The sequence below is a fragment of the Bos indicus genome, chromosome 1 (genome assembly GCF_029378745.1).
Source record: "Bos indicus isolate NIAB-ARS_2022 breed Sahiwal x Tharparkar chromosome 1, NIAB-ARS_B.indTharparkar_mat_pri_1.0, whole genome shotgun sequence".
NCBI classification, from domain to species: Eukaryota; Metazoa; Chordata; class Mammalia; order Artiodactyla; family Bovidae; genus Bos; species Bos indicus.
In genome coordinates this window covers 59428902-59452493 of record NC_091760.1, presented here as the reverse complement: position 1 = coordinate 59452493, position 23592 = coordinate 59428902, and the positions used below count along the sequence as shown (strand labels likewise).

The window sequence follows — 23592 nt, the reverse complement described above, 5'->3', positions numbered from 1 at the left end:
CAACGAGAACTCTGCTCAATGTTATGTGCCAGCCTCAGTGGGAGTGGGGTTTGGGAGAGAATGGATGCATATACATGTATGGCTGAGTCCCTTTGCTGTTCATCTGAAACTATCACAACATTGTTAATTAGCTATACCCCAATACAAAACAAAAAGTTTAAAGTTTGGGGGAAAAAAAAATCTCTTAGTTATAAATAACATTAGGAACTGTGACACTGGGTTTCGCTGGGACAACTGATTGTCCATTTGGAAAGAGATAAAACAAAAATCAGTACTGTACACCATTCTCAAACATAAATTCCAGATGGCCCTAAAGATCTAAGCATAAAAAATATAGTTATACAAGTATTAGAAAGACAGATGTAGTATTTTTATACTCTTGGGATAAGGTAGGCCTTCCAAAGCAAGATAAAGCTTTGGAAGGAAAAGGAAAAGGCAGACATAATTGAGCACAGAAACATTAAAAAAAAAAAAATCCTTAATGAAATATACTATCAACAAAAGTAAAGGGGAACGTACTCTTTGGAGGGATAGATAAATGTCTACACCATGGACAAAGCTCCAATAAATCCTCTAAGCAAAGGACAACCCTACAGACATCTAGGCAAATATGTGAATATGAACTTCAGAAAAACACATCCGGAGAGCTTACTAAACCTCACAAGGAAATGAAACCTGGAAATAATTACATACCATTTTTTGCCCATCACACTGACAGAAAAGTCTAAAGATAAAAATCAACACAGTGGAGGAAAAAGGGTTAGAGAAACGGCACTTACATACCCTTACAACTACAGAGAATAAAAATTAGTTCACCTTGCCTTATCCTAGGGCAAGCATACAACATCTACCAAAATGTCAATACTTTTATCTTTATACATTCTAAAATTCCACTTCTAAGAATATCACCTACAAATATATTTATTCATATGCACCAAAGTTTATTTTTGGTGCATATGAAACAAAGATGTGTAGAATAATGAAAAACTGGAATCAGGCTAAACATCCATCAATAGAGTAGAGGCTTAAGTAAAGTATAATATGTTCATAGCATGGCTTCCTACACAGCTGTTTTAAAAAGAAAGCAGAACGTATAGTAATATATACACTAACAGGAAAATAATTTCAAGACACTGTTAAATAAAAACAAGCAAATTCCTGAAAAGATGATCATATTCATGTAATAAAAACCAGAGTCATGCATATATGTAATAATTATGTGTATGTAACTATAAAAAATAAGGTTTACAAGGAAAAATACCAATCAACAGTGGCTTTTCGATAGAGGAAGTGGGTGGGAAGGGAGCCTGGAAGGCTATAAAGAGGCTAAAAGGCTATGTTCCTCCTGCTTCTTGGTTTAAGCAGGAGGAACATAATCAAACTATTCCTCCGGAAAGAAGACTTCAGCTGCTGGGCGGAGAGTGAACTGAGCGTGACTGTGGTTAAAGGATGGAGTAGAGATGACTTGAATCACTGGGGAAGACGAAGAGGATCTGGACTGAGGCAGTAGTGATGGAGTGAAAAGGAGACAGAGGATCTGCAACCTCGTTAGGAAGAACAATCAACAACTCAACACAACCTGACTGATTAGTTTCCTGGGGAGAGGACACAGACAAAAATAGGACGACTCCTGGCTCCTATTTCAGATGTCCAGGGAGATGATGAGAAGAGCCAAGACAGGGAATCCTAGGACACCAGTGGAGGGTGAGGGAAGATGATTATTCTGTTTTGTGCACTCTGAGTTTGAGGTATCAGCCACTGAAGATACGGAATAAAAGTCAGGGCAATGTATATACTGGTGCGACGGCCCAGGCTAGACAGCAGGAGGTGCTTGGCACAGGCCTGCCACTCCCTCGTCTGCTGCCATGCTAGACACAGCCAGGAGACTCTCCTCACCCTGCCGCACCGTGCACAGCTCTGAGCACCTTGAGATGAAACCCATTTACCATCCCTGGCCTCGGGAATACACACAGAAGGAAGAAAAGCTGACGACAGAATCTTGAGGAGCCTCGATACTTAAGGGCATTCAGAATAAGAGGATTCAATGGATAAGAGGAAGAAATCACAGGGAGAGGAAAAGATGCTTGCAGACATACAAAGCAGACAGTTACACAGGCCTGTTCCTTTACGTGACTGGCATAGCCCCATCTAGGAACTCGTTTTCATGGGTATAAGAAGTGTAATCACCAGGGACTTGCCTGGTAGTCCAGTGGTTAAGAATCCACCCTGCAATGCAGGAGACCCAGGCTCAATCCCTGGCCAGGAAAGTAAGACCCCATTTGCTACCAGGCAACTAAGCCGGCACACCACAATTAGAAAGCCCACGCACCACAACCAAAGAGCCCGCGTGCCACAACTAAGACCCGATGCAGCCAAATAAATAAGTAAATAAAAAGTATAACCATATTGTCTAAAATGGAACACACTTAAAAGGGGGCACTATCAATAATCCTGTCAAGACAACAGCATAAGGGGGACAGGGAGGGACCCAGGCATTTGCCCAACCCACAAGAACAATGTGAAATGGTGTGGCTGACAACACACAAGAGGGATTTGAGGCTCATCTGGCCTTTCTAATAATCACACTCTGTCACACTCCCTGTCCTCCTTTCTACTCATCCAAACATTACTCATCCTACAAGGATAATTACCGGCCGAAAACAATCACTAGCAAATAACTGTTAGCAGAGCTAACAATTCAGAGCTGCAGCAATGTCCCCACACTGAACCCTTACTCAGATACTAAGAGTTCTATCAGAATGACAAGTAAGCTTTCTCTAATTATTTCATGTATATTAAGTTGATTAGCCAAAGTACATTTTTTATTAGTAAACTCAAAATAATGATCTTTCTCAAACTCCATGTGCTTTGCCACAGTGGGCCTGCTCGTGGCTCAGGATTACTCTACACAAATGACTAGACACTAGAAGTCTCTCCTCTGATCGCTGTCTCCCATTCTCCCACCTCCCCTGCTCTCTCCTAATGAATGCCTTCCTTTCCAGCTTTATTAACTCTGCTATCAAGACCCCTATTCACTACTACAGCTTCATCTTCACCAGCTCATGAGATGATGAGGTTACTATGCCTTCAGGATATAGAGCCAGAAGGGGCACGTTGCAGACATATGTAGGGAACTGAAGCCAGGGTGGAGTGAACAATTGAATATTAACTGGATACTAAAAAGGGTCTTGAAAGACTCAAATCTCTGGGCAGAGGAACTGGGGACTGTCACACAGGGAGAACAGTGCTGAAGGAGAGCCAGAGGAAGAGCAGGTGTAAGGAGAGGAGATACTGAGTTTGTTACCTCTGAGGCGCATGAGAGGAATAGTCTAGTGATAGAACGTAGCAAAGGCCTGTGGCTGTGTAACTCTGAAGCTAAGGAGAGTGATCTTGATCATATACACAATTTTAGAATTTTCAGCAATTAAAACTAAGGGGAGCTTGCCAGAGAGAACATATAGTGTGGGATGAAAAAGAGAGCCTAAGACATCCTGCTGCTGCTACTGCTGCTAAGTCGCTTCAGTCGTGTCCGACTCTGTGCAACCCCATAGATGGCAACCCACCAAGCTCCGCTGTCCCTGGGATTCTCCAGCAAGAACACTGGAGTGGGCTGCCATTTCCTCCTCCTAAGACATCCTAAAGAGCAATAAAACATTCAGGGAAGAAAAAAAAAATTAGGAGAGTAAAAGAGACCAAGAAGTGAAGAGCAAGAAACAGGAGGAGGGGCAGAAAGGGCGGTATCACGGAATGTAAATTAGCTAGAGTTCCCAGGAGAAAGGCGAGGTGAGTGGTACAGCTTTACCTCTGACTCTTCCTGTAGCTTCAAACAATTATCCAGGAAGAGAAGCGATCGGTCAACAGATTTTCTGGCTCTTTTTATGGAAGTTGCTTCGTTGCAAGTTGCCTCTCCATCTGAAATGCACTGGAACCAGTCTGGCTGAAGGGCCTGCTGAATGGCCATGAACTTGGAGGCAGTCATTTCTACTCGTCCTCCAACACCCCACACAGACACTGACTGCCATGGAACAAGGTGAGAGGAATTAGCAAGAGTAATGTGCAAATAAAAAGAAAATAATAAAATGATTAAAGCAATTCTAAATTCAATTCTTCTTTACAGCTGGAGAGATGGTGGCAAATGCAATCTTCTAGACGTGGTGGGTAAAGAGGTTTCCCATACCATATTCCAAATTTTCTAAGGACCTGAGAGCTCACAGTGTCCTTCAATGTCCATTCAAGCCAACTGCTCAGTTATCGCCCAAGAATTCTGTGACTACTTTTCCAGAATCCCAGTCTTTCTCTCTCTTCCACCCCATGCTATTTCTGATTATACCACAGACTGATTTTTTTCTTTCAACACATTGTTCCTTTTGATTGGGATGGCCTTCCCCTACTTCTTTGCCTGGTAAAATACTATTCAAGACATAAGAGTTTAGATGCCATCTTCTCTACTGTGTTCCCCAAACTCTACTAGGCATAATCAATTGCTCACTCTTGTAAGCTCTATCAGCAATTTGTATTTATTTCTTTCATAGAAAAGATAGCCTTTATCACACCATTGTATATTTGTCTGAACCAAGTATCTAATATCATGGTTGTGCCCCAAACACAGTCTGGGCCTCACACATTATAAATGTTTCAGTTCAGTTCAGTTCAGTAGCTCAGTCGTGTCTGACTCTTTGCGACCCCATGGACTGCAGCACACCAGGCCTCCCTGTCCATCACCAACTCCCAGTGTTTACTCAAACTCATGCCCCCTGAGTCAGTGATGCCACCCAACCATCTCATCCTCTGTGATCCCTTTCTCCTCCGACCTTCAATTTTTCCCAGCACCAGGGTCTTTTCAAATGAGTCAGTTCTTCCCATCGGGTGGCCAAAATATTGGAGTTTCAGCTTCAACATCAGTATTTCTAATGAATATTCAGGACCGATTTCCTTTAGGATGGACTGGTTGGATCTCCTTGCGGTTCAAGGGACTCTCAAAAGAGTCTTCAACACCACAGTTCAAAAGCATCAATTCTTCAGAGCTCAGGTTTCTTTATAGTCCAACTCTCACATCCATACAAGACTACTGGAAAAACTATAGCCTTGATTAGATGGACCTCTGTTGGCAAAGTAATGTCTCTGCTTTTTAATATGCTGTCTAGGTTGGTCATAACTTTTCTTCCAAGGAGTAAGTGTCTGTTAATTTCATGGCTTCAGTCACCATCTGCAGTGATTTTGGAGCCCCCCAAAATAAAGTCAGACACTGTTTCCCTATCTATTTGGCATGAAGTGATGGGACCGGATGCCATGATCTTTGTTTTCTGAATGTTGAGCTTTAAGCCAACTTTTTCACTCTCCTCTTTCACTTTCATCAAGAGGCTCTTTAGTTTTTCTTCACTTTCTGCCATAAGGGTGGTGTCATCTGCATACCTGAGGTTATTGATACTTCTCCAGGCAGTCTGGATTCCAGCCTGTGCTTCATCCAGCCCAGCGTTTTTCATGATGTATTTTGCATATAAGTTAAATAAGCATGGTGACCATAAACAGCCTTTATGTACTCCTTTTCCTATTTGGAACCAGTCTGTTGTTCCATGTCCAGTTCTAACTGTTGCTTCCTGACCTGCTTACAGATTTCTCAGGAGGCAGGTCAGGTGGTCTGGTATACCCATCTCTTTCAGAATTTTCCGCAGTTTATTGTGATCCACACAGTCAAAAGCTTTGGCATAGTCAATAAAACAGAAATAGATGTTTTTCTGAAACTCTCCTTCTTTTTCAATGATCCAACTAATGTTGGCAATTTGATCTCTGGTTCCTCTGCCTTTTCTAAAACCAACTTGAACATCTGGAAGTTCACAGTTCACGTATTGTTGAAGCCTGTCTTGCAGAATTTTGAGCATTACGTTACTAGTATGTGAGATGAGTGCAATTGTGGGGTAGTTTGAGCATTCTTTGGCATTGCCTTTCTTTGGGATTGGAATGAAAACTGACCTTTACCAGTCCCGTGGCCACTGCTGAATTTTCCAAATTTGCTTGCATATTGAGTGCAGCACTTTCACAGCATCATCTTTAGGATTTGAAATAGCGCAACTGGAATTCCATTACCTCCACTAGTTTTATTTGTAGTGATGCTTCCTAAAGCCCACTTGACTTCATATTTCAGGATGTCTGGCTCTAGGTGAGTGATCACACCATCGTGATTATCTGGGTCGTGAAGATCTTGCCACCTCTTCTTAATATCTTCTGCTTTTGTTAGGTCCATACAGAGTCTGGGCCTCACACATGATGAATGTTTAATACATGTTTACTCATTAGACATAGTTAGATACAGAATTATATGCAAAGACATAAATCTCGTAGTACACAAGAATCTCTGTATGTTCCTTTGGTTACTGCTTCCCCTACAGCATCTCTCTTCTTAGAATAGATGTACATAATTGGAGGACCACATACAATCTTTTTCATCCTGCATAACACTGTTTGAATGAATCCGTTCTCCCTTATAAATGGAATAAGCGAGGTCAAAATTTTCTTTTGAATTCAAATTGCAAAATAGAAAGAAGTGTAAAGAGGAAGACAAATTTTAAAAAAGGTATCTTAGGTAAGATTAATAGACGTTGTTGATATCAATAAAGTGGGTGAAGAAAAAGTAACTGTTTGTGAAGCAGCAGTATATACTGAAGTCTTTCCAGAACATTGTCCTCTGGGACAATGCAATGGGGCCGTATCTCCAATTAAAACTTTTAATGAAGTCCTTTGGATACTGTTTTTGACTAGCTAAAACCTCTGGCTATGGGTTCAGATTTTTCAAATTCTGTTCTAAACAGCAGTATTATACTGAAGTCCTACTATATATAGTTATACATGTGATAACACTCATCAGCAACTTTCCCTACTTTTCCTGAGGTTGTTAAAACTGCATATAAAGCATGGTACCAAAAGAGTATTTTTTTCTACCATTATAGCAATTTATTTTGGGGGCATGTACTTGACCTTTCTCTCCTCCCAAAGTTTTGGCAACAGTCAAAAAGCTGAGGATACATTCCTTACCTTAACTCATCCGTGGGCTGCCCTACAAACCACACCATCCCACGATAGTCATACAAACAAAGAGAAGGCATGAAGGGATCTGGAATGGGTCAGCATCCCAGGCAGTGGAATCCTTGCATCTGAGGGATCCAAGGGGCTGACTTCCTGAGACAAAACTTCAGCCTTGAAGGACCTTCTGAGAACATACCTTATTTGTTACATATCCAGCTGGGCAAGGGCTGACTGGATCATGCAGGGAACAGTATAAGAGTGATTCTGGCATGCCTGTATAAACAGAAAAAGAACCCCTAAAAGCACTTCCATCAGCAATTACACAGTGCTGTAACTGACAGCAGCTTCATAATGTGGCTTCATATCCATCAGGACAGATACTGCTGCTGCTAAGTCGCTTCAGTCAGGTCCAACTCTGTGCGGCCCCATAGACAGCAGCCCATCAGGCTCCCCCGTCCCTGGGATTCTCCAGGCAAGAACACTGGAGTGGGCTGCCATTGCCTTCTCCAATGCATGAAAGGGAAAAGTGAAAGTGAAGTCGCTCAGTCGTGTTCGACTCTTAGCGACCCCATGGACTGCAGCCTACCAGCCTCCTCCGTCCATGGGATTTTCCAGGCAAGAGTACTGGAGTGGGTTGCCATTGCCTTCTCCAGCAGGACAGATAAAGTAACTCTAAAACAGAGTAAATTGCCCACACCCGACCTTAGAATTATAGGAGGCCTGTCAACATGAATGAAGATTATTTGAAACCTACAAATCCAAAAGAAGAACCAAACGTTCATGTCTAATGACACTGAGTTGCTACAAAGAAAATGTATAACCAGAAGCATGATACAATGAAAAGTGATTAATGAAATGCTGACCCTACTTGATTTGCTTTGAAGAAAATAACATTAAGTTCATTCTCAATAAGGTACCATCCAAGGGGTACTTGCTAGTGGAAAGATGAAATTATACAGTCAACAGGTAACCTTATTAATAATAAATGGAGCCCATATCATGGGTCCCTAAGGACAGAATTATAGAAAAACTATAGGACACTGCAAATGGATCTCCTTTTCAGTAAGTTTTATTGACTCAAGATGACAGTTTCTTAGGTTTTTTTAATCAAAAAGACATTCATTAAAAAAAAAAATATTTATTAACTCATACGTACTTAAATTTTATATGCCACATTTTCATAGGAAAAAAACAGGATTTTGCTGAAGACCAAAAATATAAAGCAAACAACAAAAATCTCTGCAATTCTCCACCTTATTTTCTACAATTGCAATTATTACAATTATCTCTAGAAAGCTTATATTAGCTATTTTCACTTAATTATATGCTTGGATACTTTAAAGCCAGTTATTAAAATTGGTCTCAGATCAAGGGAAATGGTATTATATAAATTCCTCTATGGAGATACAGGCCCTTGTGACAACCAAGTCATCATGCGGTTTCCCTCAGAAGTAGCAAGACTGAATAACCAATGGAAACGGATTTTCAGTCACTTAAGTGAGTCCCAGACACTGAGGAAAAGCTTCAGAAGAAAACTGTTTGGTGAAGAGTTGGTTCTCTGGCTGTCACTGCTAAGCTTTTCCTATAAATAAATGGACACATATACTGGCATTTAAAATTCTATTTCTGGAACAGAAGACGATATTAACATATCAGAATATAGGTGAATACAAACTCTTCATCCTCTGCCATGTTTTAGGCTCAAACATGACAAGCCTGCTTTGGGTCTGAGGTGCGTTCCACGCAGTCCCTCACCTCTAGGTCTCTGCTCTCCTCCTGGAGCGTCACCCACACCTGTCGACCACCACCAGTACACCCACCTCCCAACCTTGCTTACTCCTATTCCTCCTTGACCCACGAGGTCTCTATTCTGACCTCCATTCACATGGACTCTACAGCAGGTTGTATGTTCCTCCGTCTAGGCCCTCACCATACATGTACCTACTCCCGATCCTGCAAATGCAGTCACCACACTCTATTAGAACTACCTGTTTATCTTTATGCCAACTAGGCTCTGAGTTTCATTAGGGCAGTTAATTGTTTCCTACTCATCTTTGAGGAGAAGGCAATGGCAAGCCACTCCAGTACTCTTGCCTGGACAATCCCATGAACGGGGGAGCCTGGTAGGCTGCAGTCCATGGGGTCACTAAGAGTCGGACTCGACTGAGTGACTTCACTTTCACTTTTCCTTTCGTGCATTGGAGAAGGAAATGGCAACCCACTCCAGTGTTCTTGCTTGGAGAATCCTAGGGACAGGGGAGCCTGGTGGGCTGCCGTCTATGGGGTCGCACAGAGTCGGACACGACTAAAGCGACTTAGCAGCAGCAGCATCTTTGAATCCCCAATGCCTGTTCTTAGATGCTCAATAAATGCTTATTATATTCATGAATGAGTAACTGTATACATAAAGAGTCAAAAAACAAAAAGTATCTTCAACCTCCAAATTAATACACCAGAAGGCACATGCAAATAACTTGATTAACTTTTACCTATAAACTTTCCAACTCCTTCCTTATATTCTGCCAAGACTTCATAATGTTCTGCCCTATAAGAAAACAGAAAAATATGTAACATAATAATGAATCATTCTACAGATACTCTATGCAACAACTGAAGCCCTCTTCTCCTCAGCCAAATGAGCCACGTGACAGTAAGCGTAGTCTCAAAACACCAAGTACAACATATTCAGGAGTCCCCATTCATTAGGTTGGGTTCATTAGACAGGGCGAAGGTCTTTAATTTGCAAGTGGCTCTGTGAGAAAGAGAAACTGGCAAAGATCAAGGGCTTCAGAATATCTAGATTTTCTTCTTCCCCTTGTTCCTTTAAAATGACTGTTACTAATACAATCTTGCAGAGTAATTTGATCAAATAGCAGATTTTTCAATTAGGGATAAGGTCAGTATGTACATGACACAAAATGACCTCAACTCTATTAGTTCTGTTACCCTAGAGTAGAACTGGCAAGTACACATGCAGAGACAGAGGAAACTCTGAGGCTGGAGCACGAAGACATCCCTGCAGTCACAAGTTTAGCCCTTATGGGGCATTATGGGCACCATCACCCCTGGGAACAGCGGCAATGAGGGTGGTATGGAAAAGCGAAGCAGCTCTAACATGTAGGTCTGGCCTGTGCCTTCCATGTTATGGTCAGATGATGTATAACATTTGATATCTCTCTTCTGATTTCACTATAAAAAGCCTACACATTTTGTATACAGAAGCAAAAAAAGTCTTTCTCTTTACTGCAACTTAGTAAGGTAAACAAGCTGCTGCTAAAGTTGACATGTGAATCATCAGGTCTCATACTTACAGTGAAGATAGTGTAAGCTGAGCCATGGCAGGAACCCCGTGGATTTTATGCAGCGTGTGATGGGTCAGGTGGGGGGCAGAGCCAGCCTTGGTGTACAGAAGGCAGCCTGGGATGTCCATGGTGCAGTCCCCTGTTTTGCCAAGGTTTTTTATTTTTCCGAGACGACAGCCATTAACCACCTTGGTAAGATTTAGCTTCATCTCAAAGGGATTCCTCTAAGTCCTGATAAGAAAAGAACATTACATTCAGAAGTTCCATGACGGCTAAAGGCTAAACATTTTTGAAAGAAAGCAACTTACAGAAAAAAAAATAACATGTTTCATATACTTCCCAGTCTAGAATTTTTTTAGATATCAGGAATAGGGGGATGGGAAATGACAGAGAGAATAAGGTACCTTTCCCAAAGTTGCAGAGCAATATGATGACATCATCCATATTTAAATTCAATCAGGGAAGTTTTGTCTCAGCTGATGAAAACCAAACAAATGGAAGGACAGAAGTAAAGACTAATCATGGGAAGGACACTCTGAAGCCAAGGCTTACTCTCAGCTTTGAAAATGTGTATATAGAAAGGTCACACTGCTTAAGAAATACTATTTTGATCAATTTTTTCTTTCTCTGATTTGAGAGGATACTAGGCAACATAGTAAATCTTCCTAACACATAATTAAATGAAGGAAACAGGTTCCAAAGCAGCATTCCACTGTTTATTAAAATATATGGAAGAATATATAGGCCTCACAGGTGGCTCAGTGGTAAAGAATCTGCCTGCCAATGCAGGAAGTTCAGGAGACTCGAGTTTGATCCCTGAGTCAGGAAGATCCCCTGGAGAAGGAAATGGTAACCCACTCAAGTATTCTTGCCTGAAAACTCCCATGGACAGAGGAGCCTGGCAGGCTGTAGTCCATGGGGTCACAAAGAGTCAGGCACAACTGAGCATGCACTCATGGAAGAATATATATTGAACAAATAAACAGAGATTATCTCTGAGAAGTGGGATTATTTTCCAACTTTGTTCTTAAAAAAGCAGAGGTGAGAAACTGTGGTGCATCAATGCAATTCACAAGCAAAGTTGCTTTTACAATTGGAAAGGAAAAATATTTGATTAAAAATAAAAGATATACTTTCTAAATACCACAGATACACAGGGGGGGAAAAAATCAGAAAACATTGTCAATTACTTTGTTGGATTGTCTTAATTATTATTCAGTAAAGCAAATCCCAGGCTCCAATTCTTTAAATGCCCTGTAAAACTTGGTAACCAGGCATGGCAGATCATTTGCAAAATGTCACTGGATATCCAGCATTCTGAAATACCAGTGTCTCTACAGCAACCACTATATCCTCTCAAATTTTTGCAATTTAGGTAAGGCCCAGGAGAATCCCAGGGACAGGGGAGCCTGGTGGGCTGCCGTCCGTGGGGTCGCACAGAGTCGGACACGACTGAAGCAACTTAGCAGCAGCAGCAGCAGTTTTATTAATAGATAAATTAACATGGCTCTCTGAGTGGCTCCAACCTTAGATCCTATCCTCTTAAGCCACACTGAAAGTCAACCAATGTTTAAAAGATGTTTTACCAAATAAATAAGCACTATCTATCATGAATTAAAAAATATTCAGAAATGCAAATATTCCTTTTTGGGAGTCATAAATTCTTATATTGAAATAAAATAATTAATCCTTGTGAAATTTAGAAACAAGAGTAACTACTTTCTATATGGTCCAATAAATGATTTCATGTTAAACATGAATTATGTTTGGCAGAAACTAACACAATATTGTAAATAATTACCCTCCAATAAAAAAAATTTTTTTTTAAATAGTATGAGTATTTCAGGAAAGGCTGGTCAATTTTCTATGACTCAACATTCATTATTTCAAGTTATCACAAATACAGACATAAAAGTAACTCTGGGGATTTCCCTGGTAGTCCAGTGGTTAAGATTTCGCCTTCCAAAGAAGATGATTTGGGTTCAATCCCTGGTCAGGAAGCTACAATCCCACATGCTTCGAGGCCAAAAAACCCAAAAACAAAAAATAAGAATATTGTATCAATTCAATGAAGACTTTAGAAATGGTCTACATCAAAAAAAGAAAAAAAAAAGTCTTATTGGAACCCACACAAATAGATAGTGTTAAGGGGCTTCCCTTTGGAGAAGGCAATGGCACCCCACTCCAGTACTCTTGCCTGGAAAATCCCATAGACGGAGGAGCCTGGTAGGCTGCAGTCCATGGGGTCGCTAGGAGTCAGACACGACTGAGCGACTTCACTTTCACTTTCCACTTTCATGCACTGGAGAAGGAAATGGCAGCCCACTCCAGTGTTCTTGCCTGGAGAATCCCAGGGACGGGGAAGCCTGGTGGGCTGCCGTCTATGAGGTCGCACAGTGTTGGACACGACTGAAGCGACTTAGCAGAAGGGGCTTCCCTTATGGCTCAGATGGTAAAGAATCCACCTGCAGTGTAGGAGATGCAGATTCAATCTCTAGGTTGGGAAGATCCTTTGGAGGAGAAAATGGCAGCCCACTCCAGTATTCTTGCCTGGAGAATTCCATGGACAGAGGAGCCTGGTGGGCTACAGTCCATGGGGTCCCAAAATGTTGTACATGACTAAGCCACTTTCAAGGGAAAAAAGTTATGCTTTAACAAAGGGTAATAAAAAAGCTACTTTTTATAAAACTGTGTTACCACATATTAAAACTGTTAAAATAAAAGGAATTTTATACCAAAAAATTAAATATATTTACAGGCTAATAAGAATGTAACTCAGAAAATACAAGAGAAGAGTCATTAGTTTACAAAATCATATTTCTTATTGATTTATCAAATAATACACATAATCTTCTGATTTCAAGGGATAAAAATAGTTTTTAAACTAACAGAGCTCTGAAGCCATTTACAGCAAAGTTAAAGAATGTACTTTGCAATATAAGTTCTAGAGACTTGAAGCAGGGGGAAGCATGAAGGTGAGAAATTCACTTTAAGGTTAATTAATCAACCCTATTATTCTATTAGAATCAACTAACATCAAACAATAGGTTTTTGAGACAAAAATAAGAACTAATGAAAATTTACTGGACCAAGGTTACTAATACTGCAAGAACTTAGCACTTACTACTCACACACATCTGAAAATGTAAGAAACTTCATTGTCCCACATATTTTCAGAAAGGCCTATAGAGAAGAATTTGCTGGTTCCTCCACTTACTCCAAAAATTCTGTCTCATCTAAGTGTTTAAGCTTTGTCAAGAGTTTCAACGTATACACATGAGTTGACCATATAAAAGTAGAAACAGCCTTTATTGGATAAAACTAGCATGTTTGAAAAAATGAAGTTTAAGACTCTACAAGGCTATCAATTTTTATTACTTCTCATCAAATCCTTTCATTTTTCCAGTTTATTAATAAATAAGACTGACCAACAAAGCTGCTGACAAGCATAAGACAATGTGCTTTTCCATGTCAAGTTAACTCAATTTCAGATAAAAACAATCCACAACTCTTTAATAAACCTCTGTTTAACACCCCAGGTAATGAATGATTGCCATTAGACTTTAGAAATGCTGAGAATAGTTAAGTCTGACCATTACTACCAGAGACACTGCACTGAGAGCTTGTCATGAACTTGATGATCCCCTCTGCTGTTCCACAACTGACTCTGAGGCTGAGATTAACCAGAGTCTAGAACCCAGGTCTCTGCCCAGAGGCCTGTGCTTTTGATTACATCTTTGAAGTGAGATAACACAATGTTTGTATACACATATTTCCTTTTGCCACTCTTTCCCCAAAGAAACATCTTCCTTCATTCTTAACCCAAGGTCGGTTGTTACAGGTCTGCGTTAGTTCTAACGGACATCAGCCACCACGCTCTTAGATGTAGAGATGGCTTCTCCTGTGATACGATGTAAAGTTTAATCTTCAAACTTTTAAAGATGAAATTCAAAGTCCTCAGCTTAGTGTCCTGAACCCACTTGGTTTTCTCCACAGTATGGGACTCTAATGGAATGCACTCACATTCTGCAGTTTAGGGTTTCTTAAGAGTCCTACCTTAAACAGTGAATGGACACGGCATCAAAGAAAAAAGTAAGCGAGGTAAAGTAGACAACTGGGTTTACGGAAAAGTATTCCAATAGATAAACTGCTAGTGGTGAATCTCTGTATTGTGAGGATGAATGCAAACATTAAGAAATCTGAGGAAATCATCAGAGAATGTATTTTACCCAGAAATCAATATTTAAAAAATAACACGCAACTTTGTCCAGCTTTGAACCCACCTTTCCTTTCTTAATTACTGATCAATTTGTGGTTAGTACTTTTATAATTGCACCTCTTTTCTAACAGCTCAAACACAAAAAGCTTTTATTATGGAGTAATGTAAATATAATATATCTACACATACACATAGTTTTAAAATATGTTTTTGGAGTGATATAATCTACTACTCCAAGCAAAGTTCTCAAGAAACAAACCAACCGTCTCCAAAGTATTAAATGGTTTTTATTTGGCCCTTTTCCTTTTCACTTGCTATAAGTCTCTTCTAAGATTTCTGGGGTTATGCTTTTCTTGGTATACAAACACCCACACTTTCACTTCCTGGTTAAGTCTTAACCATTAGAAGAGCCATTTGGAAATAATGGTTAGTGGAAAAACTCTTAATCACTTTAAGGACAAGTAGTCGTGCCTTTACAAGGGCTAACCAAGATTCCCTACACCTGTGGCAGCACTGTACCTGTCTTAACACTTCCACTGTCGCATATTTCTCCCCTCCCTCTATTCCCTTATGAAAGAAGGTTTTTTAAAATTTTTCTTAATCAATTCTCTACAGACTGTCATGGGAAGATGACTTCAATATGTTGAGGGAAAAGAGCAAGCTTAGGTGAACACGTTTTTTGCAAAAGAAAAATTGCATATATGTATTTATAAATACACACACAAATACACACTCTACACTGTATGTGCATATTAAAAAGTGTGAAGGACTTCTAAGCAATATGGTGCACTGAGCTAACTAAGAAAGACATACAGAAATGATAGACTTGAAAACTCTGAAAACTAGTAACAGAAGATGAGACTATTCAGAGGTAGTATTCAAAAATTCTTTCACTATTTTGGAGGAGGAGAGAGATCAATAAAAATGTTAAACTTTAAGTATGTGTGTTTAAAATTTTTAAGTAACCATTAAAACTTACTGACAATGGATAATTCCCAAACCCACTGGGGAGAAACAGGGAAGGATAAAGAAAAATTGGTTAATATTTAAAGGCAAGAAAGAGGAAAAGAGACCAAAAAGCATATCAAAAATAGAAAATACAGAATAAGATGGCAGAAATAAGTCCAAATATGTCAGTAATCATAATAAAAGTTAAAATTAGCATAACCTACTTAAAGATATAACAACAGTAGCAACATTTATTGGGTTTTTACTATGTATCAAGTACTGTTCCTCACATGCTAACTCCACTAACATGTACTGTCATGTCAATCTAAGACAGATGCTATTATTAGGAGCATTTTACAGATGAAATGAGGCTTAAAAAGTCACCATTTAGGAAATGCCAGAGCCACTTAAATCATAGAATTCTGCTTTTTGAGCCTGTACTTTAATAGGCTGGTAGTCTGTTAGAAGTCTCATCTTGTCCATAAATATATGCAATGCTTACATACTAACTGTAATGTTAAGATATAATTTTCAGTCATATTTTCCATTTTGCTATAGTGTTATTGGTGACATTCACTGAGCTTAATTTACCCGTTGAAGCTAACTACTTTATGATATTGCATAGCTTGGATGTAACACAATTTAATCAACCATCACCCTTCCAATGAAAACTCAAGTTACAGAGCAGGTCCTATGATTGGTGCAGTAGTCTGAGGGCAAAGCTTCCCTGATCTTTCACAAATCTCAATTCTAGTTTACGTTTCCAAGTAGAGGTCTCTGCATACACTGATTTTTACTGGGTACCATACTCTAATGATTTAGGTACTTTTGCTCCCATTTGAGTAAACTGAGGGTCCGAGAGTTATTAAACATGTTTCCTAATGTCATACGACTACAAAATGACTGGGCCCAAAGCTGCCAATCTAAATCTCTACTCTGCCTTATGAACCTACATATCCCAGCATGGACAGTTCCCGGGAACACCTAGGCTCAGTCAATAACGACGGCTTTAGCTTCACTCCATGAGCCATCTCCAGGGGCAACAGACTTCGCGGAGTGCTTAGCTCAGGTGTTCGAGATCGGTCCAACCCTCCCAAGCACCCTGGACAATCCAGAAAAACTTCCGCATGGGAACTTGACCCTTAAACAGACGCCTGTTGAACGGAGACACTTCTCTCTGAGATGAGATGAGGCCACACGATTTGGGAGAATCTGGATTTACAGAAGCCAGGACCCACCAGGAGAACCCGAAAATGAAAGAGACATGGCGGGAGGACAATCACAGTTACTGCAACACAACCAAGAAGGATCTAGACGCGACGCAACGCGACGCGACTCTCTCGCAGCAGCCCCCACTCACTCGAAATAGGGAAGGGAGGTACTTACCTGCAAACCTCCCAACTTTGGGAAACTTGAAACTCCCTAGGTTCTCGCCTTTAGCTACCACGTGTACAGCTTGCAAAATTCTCTGCCCCCGGAACCACCGCCTCCGATGCTAGAGCCAATCAGGGAACATTGCGTCATCACGGGGCGCCAGGAAAAGGCAAAAATAATTGTAAAGCGAACACTGGTGATTGGAAGGCGGAGAAACAGCTACCGTTGCCATGGGTAACTGAACAGGACCGTTCCGCCTGGGCAAAGCCTCCTGGGAGTGGTGGTTCGGCTGCGCCCTACACTTACCTCCTTTGTGGGCAGAGGAACTACAACTCCCACGGAGACTCGGAAGCAGCCTAGGCAAAGGAGCGGTTGTTTCAGCTTTGGCCTTAGTCCGTGCCTGAACCTGGAAAATGTTGCTGGCGCCCCAAGACAGGTCCTCCTCCAGGAAGAGGACGGGGCTGAATCGCTGGAAACAGATTACAAGGAAGCCGAGTCCCACCAAGGTGATCCATTCCTATCGGGAGCTCGTGGAGAGAGGCGGGGAGGCGGGGACCAGCCCTGAGGAGAGCTGCAGCGCCGCCTGCGCTTCCTTCCTCTTCCCTCAGGGGCATCCTTACCTGGCCGGTCCGAGTCAGGACCGACCCCGCGGCTGCTTTGCCCTAATGAAGGGGACCTAGGGATTTGGAGGATTGGTTGCCTTACGGCTTTGATGGGCCGCGTCGTGAAAGAACCGTTTCCATCTAACGCTTTTCTCAAAAACCGGAGAATCTTAATAATAGTACACATCCCTGTGAAGAGAATTCCAGAGCTATTCCTTCACCTCTCTACGCCTGTTTTAGGGAAGTCCCCGCAAGGTTTCATTTCTTTTTCTTTTTTTTTAATGTTTTGCAAGTCATAGGAACCTGTTCTTCTTTGGAGGGGTAAGATTTTCACCTTAAATCCTCTACTTCATATCCCTGTCCTTCTAGTTTTACATAAAGTCTGTAAAATGAATTCAGGAATGCAAGTGGATATTGAATATATCAATACTTAATTCACTTGAAAATCTCTAAATTCCAGCAGCAATCAAAAAATAGATGTTCTTTATATTTGTCACCTTTTTTGATGCCTTAGCATCCAAAGAGATGGAAAACTGAACCCCACTGTAAACTTGAAACGTGTAAATGACAAGTGCAAAGTCCCAATGACACGGTGTGTGCTTTTCACAGACTGCTTTTAACGTCACAGAAATAAATGTTTTACATGTAAATAAGTGGGAGTGCCAAATGGAAATCTTAGCTTTCAGCTCCCGAGCAGCTTCACAACTGTTTTCACCCTTAATTTACACCTCCTTAAAAACTATTGTGTAGACATGTGGCCTTTCTGAGGCCAATAGGCAATTTGTGCTTGCAGGTTATTCTAAATATACGAGCTAAATAATGCACTGGACATACTCTACTTAATGAATATCTTGCCCGAGATGCAGGAGGGTGCAGACTGGAGCATTAGAGAGAGTTGGAAACAGAGCCTGCTTCTACTGTGTGGGTTCTATAAAAGATTGGATCCAAAATAGGTTATGACTATAAATTTGATGATGAAAGGTAAAAACTGGGGACAATTTTGGGACCCCAAAAGGAAAGATTTTTGCTGCTAATACTCATTGCTACTGCCTACAGGATAGAAAGGTAAAAACACAAGTTAAGCTACTTGGGGCTCAATTGTGTTTGAATAGGATCAGCTGTTTCTTTGTTGCAGCAACAAAATTATTCAGCAGTACAGCTGCATTAATTATTTGTAAGGTGCTTTGAAGGGGTAGTGTTATGTAAGTGAAGATAGTATTATACCTTTCCCTCCTCCATGTGTCAGTATGCTAGTTTGGATATTCCCTTATTTATTTAAAAACCCACCTGAATTATTAGCAAAGCAAATACCTCTCTTTGTTAAGTGACTATTGGAATTCTGCAAACTTCTGAGAGTTACAAAGAGTGAAGAAAGAAGTTCTGCAGATCTGATTTCTAATTTCAGATTAATATCTGACTGATCTGGGTAGAAATTTATGTGATTTCTGCTTCATTTTCTGCTCTTTAAAACAGTAGATAATTGGTTATCCCTCACTCCACCCCCCAGTTCTTATTGGACCAAACAGTATCCCTGCTTTAGGTAAATACAGGTTACTCCTGAAAAGAGAGACCTAAGGAAAGGCACACACCTTTCTCCAAGCAGATTTACTTTCACGGCACTTGAATAATCTTGACTAATCAGTGCTTATTTGGGCTTTTATAAGGAATCTTATATGCAACATTCCTCTATCTTGGCTCTTAACCCTGGGGAGCTTTAAAAAAGTACACATGGGCCCTACCCCTGACCAATTAAATCGGAATCTGAAGCTGGACCTCTGTAAGAGGTGGAAACAGTCAGAAGGTGTTCCAGAAAAGGCTTCATGTTTTTCCTCCTGCTGGTATTCTGTGTTTTTTTGTTGCTGAACTTCCTACTGAAATGCTTTGGGGACAGACTAAAGAACAGTTTCCCACACACTTTAATTAGAAAGACAGACTAAAATGGCAAAGTTGATAGATATATTGCTGTGCACTAATATTCTATATATATTATCTACAGCCTGTGTTTGACCCTGACAATGTGGAACATTGGATTAAGGTAAGGATATTTCATAATTAAGATAGAAAATTAAGAGTCAACACAGAATCATGTAGAATAGGAGTACTAATAGGTCTCTATTTTGCATATAGTTTGCTGTTTTCATTCCCATGGGACTACATATATATATATATATATATATATATTTTTTTTTTTTTTTTTTCTTAGTTTTATACTCTAGTACATTTTCATGATTTTGTTGCTTCTCATAAAAGCACGAATGACAAGATAACATCTCTTTCAAATGCCATGAGGATCATATGAAGAGGTTTAAAGGACAGGGGAAGAGAAGCTTTAGGAGAGGACATTGTGGACTTCCCCAGATAATTGGGAAGAACGTACTGCTGTAGCTACATTGACCTGTGAGACCAATTCAGTAGGTAAAAACTGTGCATGAATCACAAATGAGAATCTAATGATTGGAGCAATCCAAAAATGGAGTGGGCATTCTTGTAAAGAGGTGGATTTTCTCTCACTGGAGGTATTCAAGTGGATTCTAAATTGTCACTCAATGTTAGGACTGTTGAAGAATATATTGTGCGTTTAGTCGGGGGTGGGGGAGCCGATTGGGTTAGATAACCTCTGAGGTCTCTTCTAGGCCCAAGATGTATGTTTCGGTACCAAGTACCATTTAAGCTGAAAGTACTGTTAAACTGCTTCAGGTGCCTCCAAGTGTCATTTTGGCAACTTGCCATACACAACTCATTTGTGCACCACATGTTTCAAAATCATGCAGTATTTTCCTGGGAAATATCCTTCTGCCTGTTAGTATTTTGAAGAGCTGTTACTTATCTAAATTGACAGCCATTATGAGCTTCAGGCTTGGAGAAGGCAATGGCACCCCACTCCAGTACTCTTGCCTGGAAAATCCCATGGATGGAGGAGCCTAGTAGGCTGCAGTCCATGGGGTCACTAAGAGTCGGACACGACTGAGCGACTTCACTTTCACTTTTCACTTTCACGCATTGGAGAAGGAAATGGCAACCCACTCCAGTGTTCTTGCCTGGAGAATCCCAGGGACGGGGGAGCCCGGTGGGCTGCCGTCTATGGGGTCACACAGAGTCGGACACGACTGAAGTGACTTAGCAGCATGAGCTTCAGGCTAGAATGGAACCTAGGCCCGATATAATCATTGCTAACCATTTTTTCATGGTTAATTATATTTATTAATTTTTTAATAATTATAAATATTTAGCCAGTATTTATTAAGTTCCTACTAAGTACTAGCCCACTGTGTTGGGCGCTGGAGGTATAACAGTGCATGGGGCAGGTACAGTTTCTGCCTTTTCAGAGTTTATAGTCTGTGCTGTGTGCATGCTCAGTCACTTCAGTCGTGTCCAGCTCTTTGCAGCCCCATGGACTATAGGCTTCTAGGCTCCTCTTTCCATGGAATTTTCCAGGCAAGAATACTGAAATGGCTTGCCATTTCCTACTCCAGGGGATCTTCCTGACCCAGGGATCAAACCCAAGTTTCCTGTGTCTCCTGCATTGCAGGCAGATTCTTTACCACTGTATCACCTGGGAAGCCCAGTTTATAGTTCAGTGGGGGCTAAACAACTTACTTGAAATTGTTGGGAGAATTAAGGATGTGGTTGAAGTCCCTGGGGTGGGGTGCTCGTACAGATGGGGCCAGGGAAGCTTCCTAGCTCCTGCAGAAGGCCTGACTTAGGAGACAATAAGATGGGCCCACCATGGTGGAGGCTAACCTCGGGGAAGCCCACTCCTGAGACTACATCAAGCTCAGCTTATGTGCCAGTGATGAAAGTTGCAGTACCAAACCCTTCCTGGGCTTGATTGTGTGTTTAGTTACTGTCTCCTACAGAGGGGAAGATTTAAGTAAAATAGAAAGGCAAAATTCTGCTGCTTGTACCATTTTCCTCTCTCATGCAATTATCAGCTAGCTTCACTTGGTTAGATTTTATCATTCCTGTAAAACTTCTGCAGTAGCTCTTTCTCCATTATACCCTCAAATCATCCCTGTCTTGAAAAAAATCAATCTTCATTTCATCCCACAGTCATTTTCTTTTGGTCTTTGGACTGAACTAGTATAGTCTAATACAGCCTAGACTCCTTGCTTTTGTGTTCTTATTGTCCTCTTGTGTCCACAATTATTTTCCTTCAGTTTCTAATTCTTACCACTCACAGAAAGTTGTCATAAATGACTTCCTGAGTAAGTACAGTGGTCTCTTCTTTGTCCTTTTAACTTTTTAAGGTTATTTGATACAGTTATCAATTTTTTATGCTAGACATTCTCTCCTCCATTATCTTTTTGTGACAGTTTCGTCTGGTTCCTCTTAATACCTTTCTGTTCACTTCTCTGTCTCTTGTCTGTTCCCTACTATTATCCAAACTCTGAGTATACCTCAAACAGTTACAACTCTAGACTAAGACTTCGAAATCCACTCGTTCAAAATGGAAGAGGGGGACATATATGGGAAGGAAGTGGAATGTGGTGAAGATGGTGAAAGGACTTCCCTCGGGACAGAAAACGAATATCACTCAGTAGAATTGGAACTTGGCCAAAGCAGGGAACCATTATTTTTTGTGATACCAAGAATTGGTAAATCAGATTGATTCAGGCTTGAAGGTTTTCACTGGAGAGGCAAGGAATGAGACATTTGAGGCTTATGTAAGATAGTAGTTGAATATCCACACAGAGTAAGAAAGAGAAGGGACCCTGTAAAGGATTCATAGGTTGGGAGAAGGAGGGGGTGTACGGTGACTAGAGGGCTTGGTTAGGTGCAACATCACTGTATGGATTAGGAGGAGTCAAAAAAGGAGATGAATAGGAGGTTGATGGGGGAGCAGAGGTTATCAGCATTTGATTTGAACAATGGAAAATCTTGTGACATGGTTGAGGATGACCATATCATTGAGTTGCTAAAATGCAATTGAGGAGAAAGCTGTTGGCATACAAGAGATCAAGCAAACTTTGAGACCGAAATGTTGGTAAGTCATTCTCAGGGACATTAAAGTCACTTAGAATCAGGCAGATGCTTGGTAGAAATATGAATCTTGGTGCTGGTCACTCAAATGCAACAGTCCATCTCAACTTACAATTCATCTTCATCCTGATTTGATAGAATGACTGATCTTCTTACTCCAGTGTATTTGGCTACTTTTAGCTTTCTAAACATTTCCACTGTGTCAGTTCTCTACTCTTGGAACCTTCAGTAATTCTGCATGCTGTCATATAAGTAAGTGTTAGTTGCTCAGTTGTGTCTGACTCTTTGCGACCCTACGGACTATAGCCCACCAGGCTCCTCTGTCCATGGAATTTATCAGGCAAGAATACTAGAGTGGATTGCCATTTGTTTTTCCAGGGAATCTTCCCAATCCTGGGATAGAAACCAGGTCTCCTGCATTGCAGGCATATTCTTTACCATCTGAGTCACCAGGGAAGAGGCAGTAAATTCTAGAGAGGCCTCTATCAATCTCACTGGAATATCAATCTCCCTGTAACAGCCCTTTTACTCTTATACTGCATGACTCCTAACAGGCCAGTCTCCTTCCCCTCTATCAGGTAAGTCTTCCTTTTGCTTTTTTTTAATGATGATCCCCAGCTTGGAATACCCTCTCTTTAGGAGGCCAGTCCACATCTTTCCCTTAAATCTCAGCTTGAGACACCCCTCTCAGTGAACAACTACCCCTCACTCCCCTTACCCTCATAATCCTATCTTCTGTACTCCTTTCCTTGGAGTTATGTTGGCATTCATACACACAGATACAGTGTCAAGCATTTACTTGTATGCAGAGTGATTAAATGGACATGAATTTGAGCAAGCTCCAGGAGATGGTGAAGGATAGGGAAGCTGGGCATGCTGCAGTCCATGGGGTTGCAAAGAATTGGACATGACTTAGCAACTGAACAATAACAACAACAGCAACAGTGATTAAGAAAGAATTGGGCACTTTCAAAAAACACTTTACTCAGAAAACTACTATGTATGGACATACGGTTTGCACATGGGAATTGGTCAAGAAACTCATGTATGTACCTGCCAGCCTTGAGGAAATGAAGGAGTGCATTATAGAGCTACCATCTGTGCATCAGTGGCAACAGGCTACACAGGGTCTGTAGTGGGTAATGTA

At 40.8% G+C, this 23592-nt stretch overlaps 2 protein-coding genes across 7 annotated transcripts in view; one reads left to right on the top strand and one right to left on the bottom strand.

Moving 5' to 3' along the window:
* Window positions 1-16986, bottom strand: part of QTRT2 (queuine tRNA-ribosyltransferase accessory subunit 2) — a 62530-nt gene extending 45544 nt beyond the window's left edge. For both annotated transcript variants that reach the window (XM_070788365.1, XM_019983937.2), the window contains exons 1-5: window positions 16876-16986; window positions 10332-10553; window positions 9510-9565; window positions 7217-7293; window positions 3803-4015 (exon numbers count right to left, since the gene is read on the bottom strand). In XM_070788365.1, the coding sequence (XP_070644466.1) occupies window positions 3803-4015; window positions 7217-7293; window positions 9510-9565; window positions 10332-10531 (546 nt within the window). In that variant the 5' untranslated portion in view covers window positions 10532-10553; window positions 16876-16986. The remainder of the gene's footprint in view (window positions 1-3802; window positions 4016-7216; window positions 7294-9509; window positions 9566-10331; window positions 10554-16875) is intronic.
* A 172-nt stretch (window positions 16987-17158) lies between these two features.
* The window catches only part of CCDC191 (coiled-coil domain containing 191), a 99279-nt gene continuing 92845 nt past the window's right edge, over window positions 17159-23592 (top strand). For 4 of the 5 annotated variants that reach the window (XR_011566353.1, XM_070788289.1, XM_019983820.2 and 1 more), the window contains exons 1-2: window positions 17160-17369; window positions 19462-19500. Coding sequence is in view for 4 of the 5 variants with exons in the window: in XM_070788289.1 (XP_070644390.1) it covers window positions 17277-17369; window positions 19462-19500 (132 nt within the window). In the remaining variant the exon portion in view is untranslated. Of the gene's footprint in view, window positions 17370-19461; window positions 19501-23592 lie in introns of all 5 variants that reach the window. The other variant, XM_070788288.1, reaches the window with a different exon arrangement.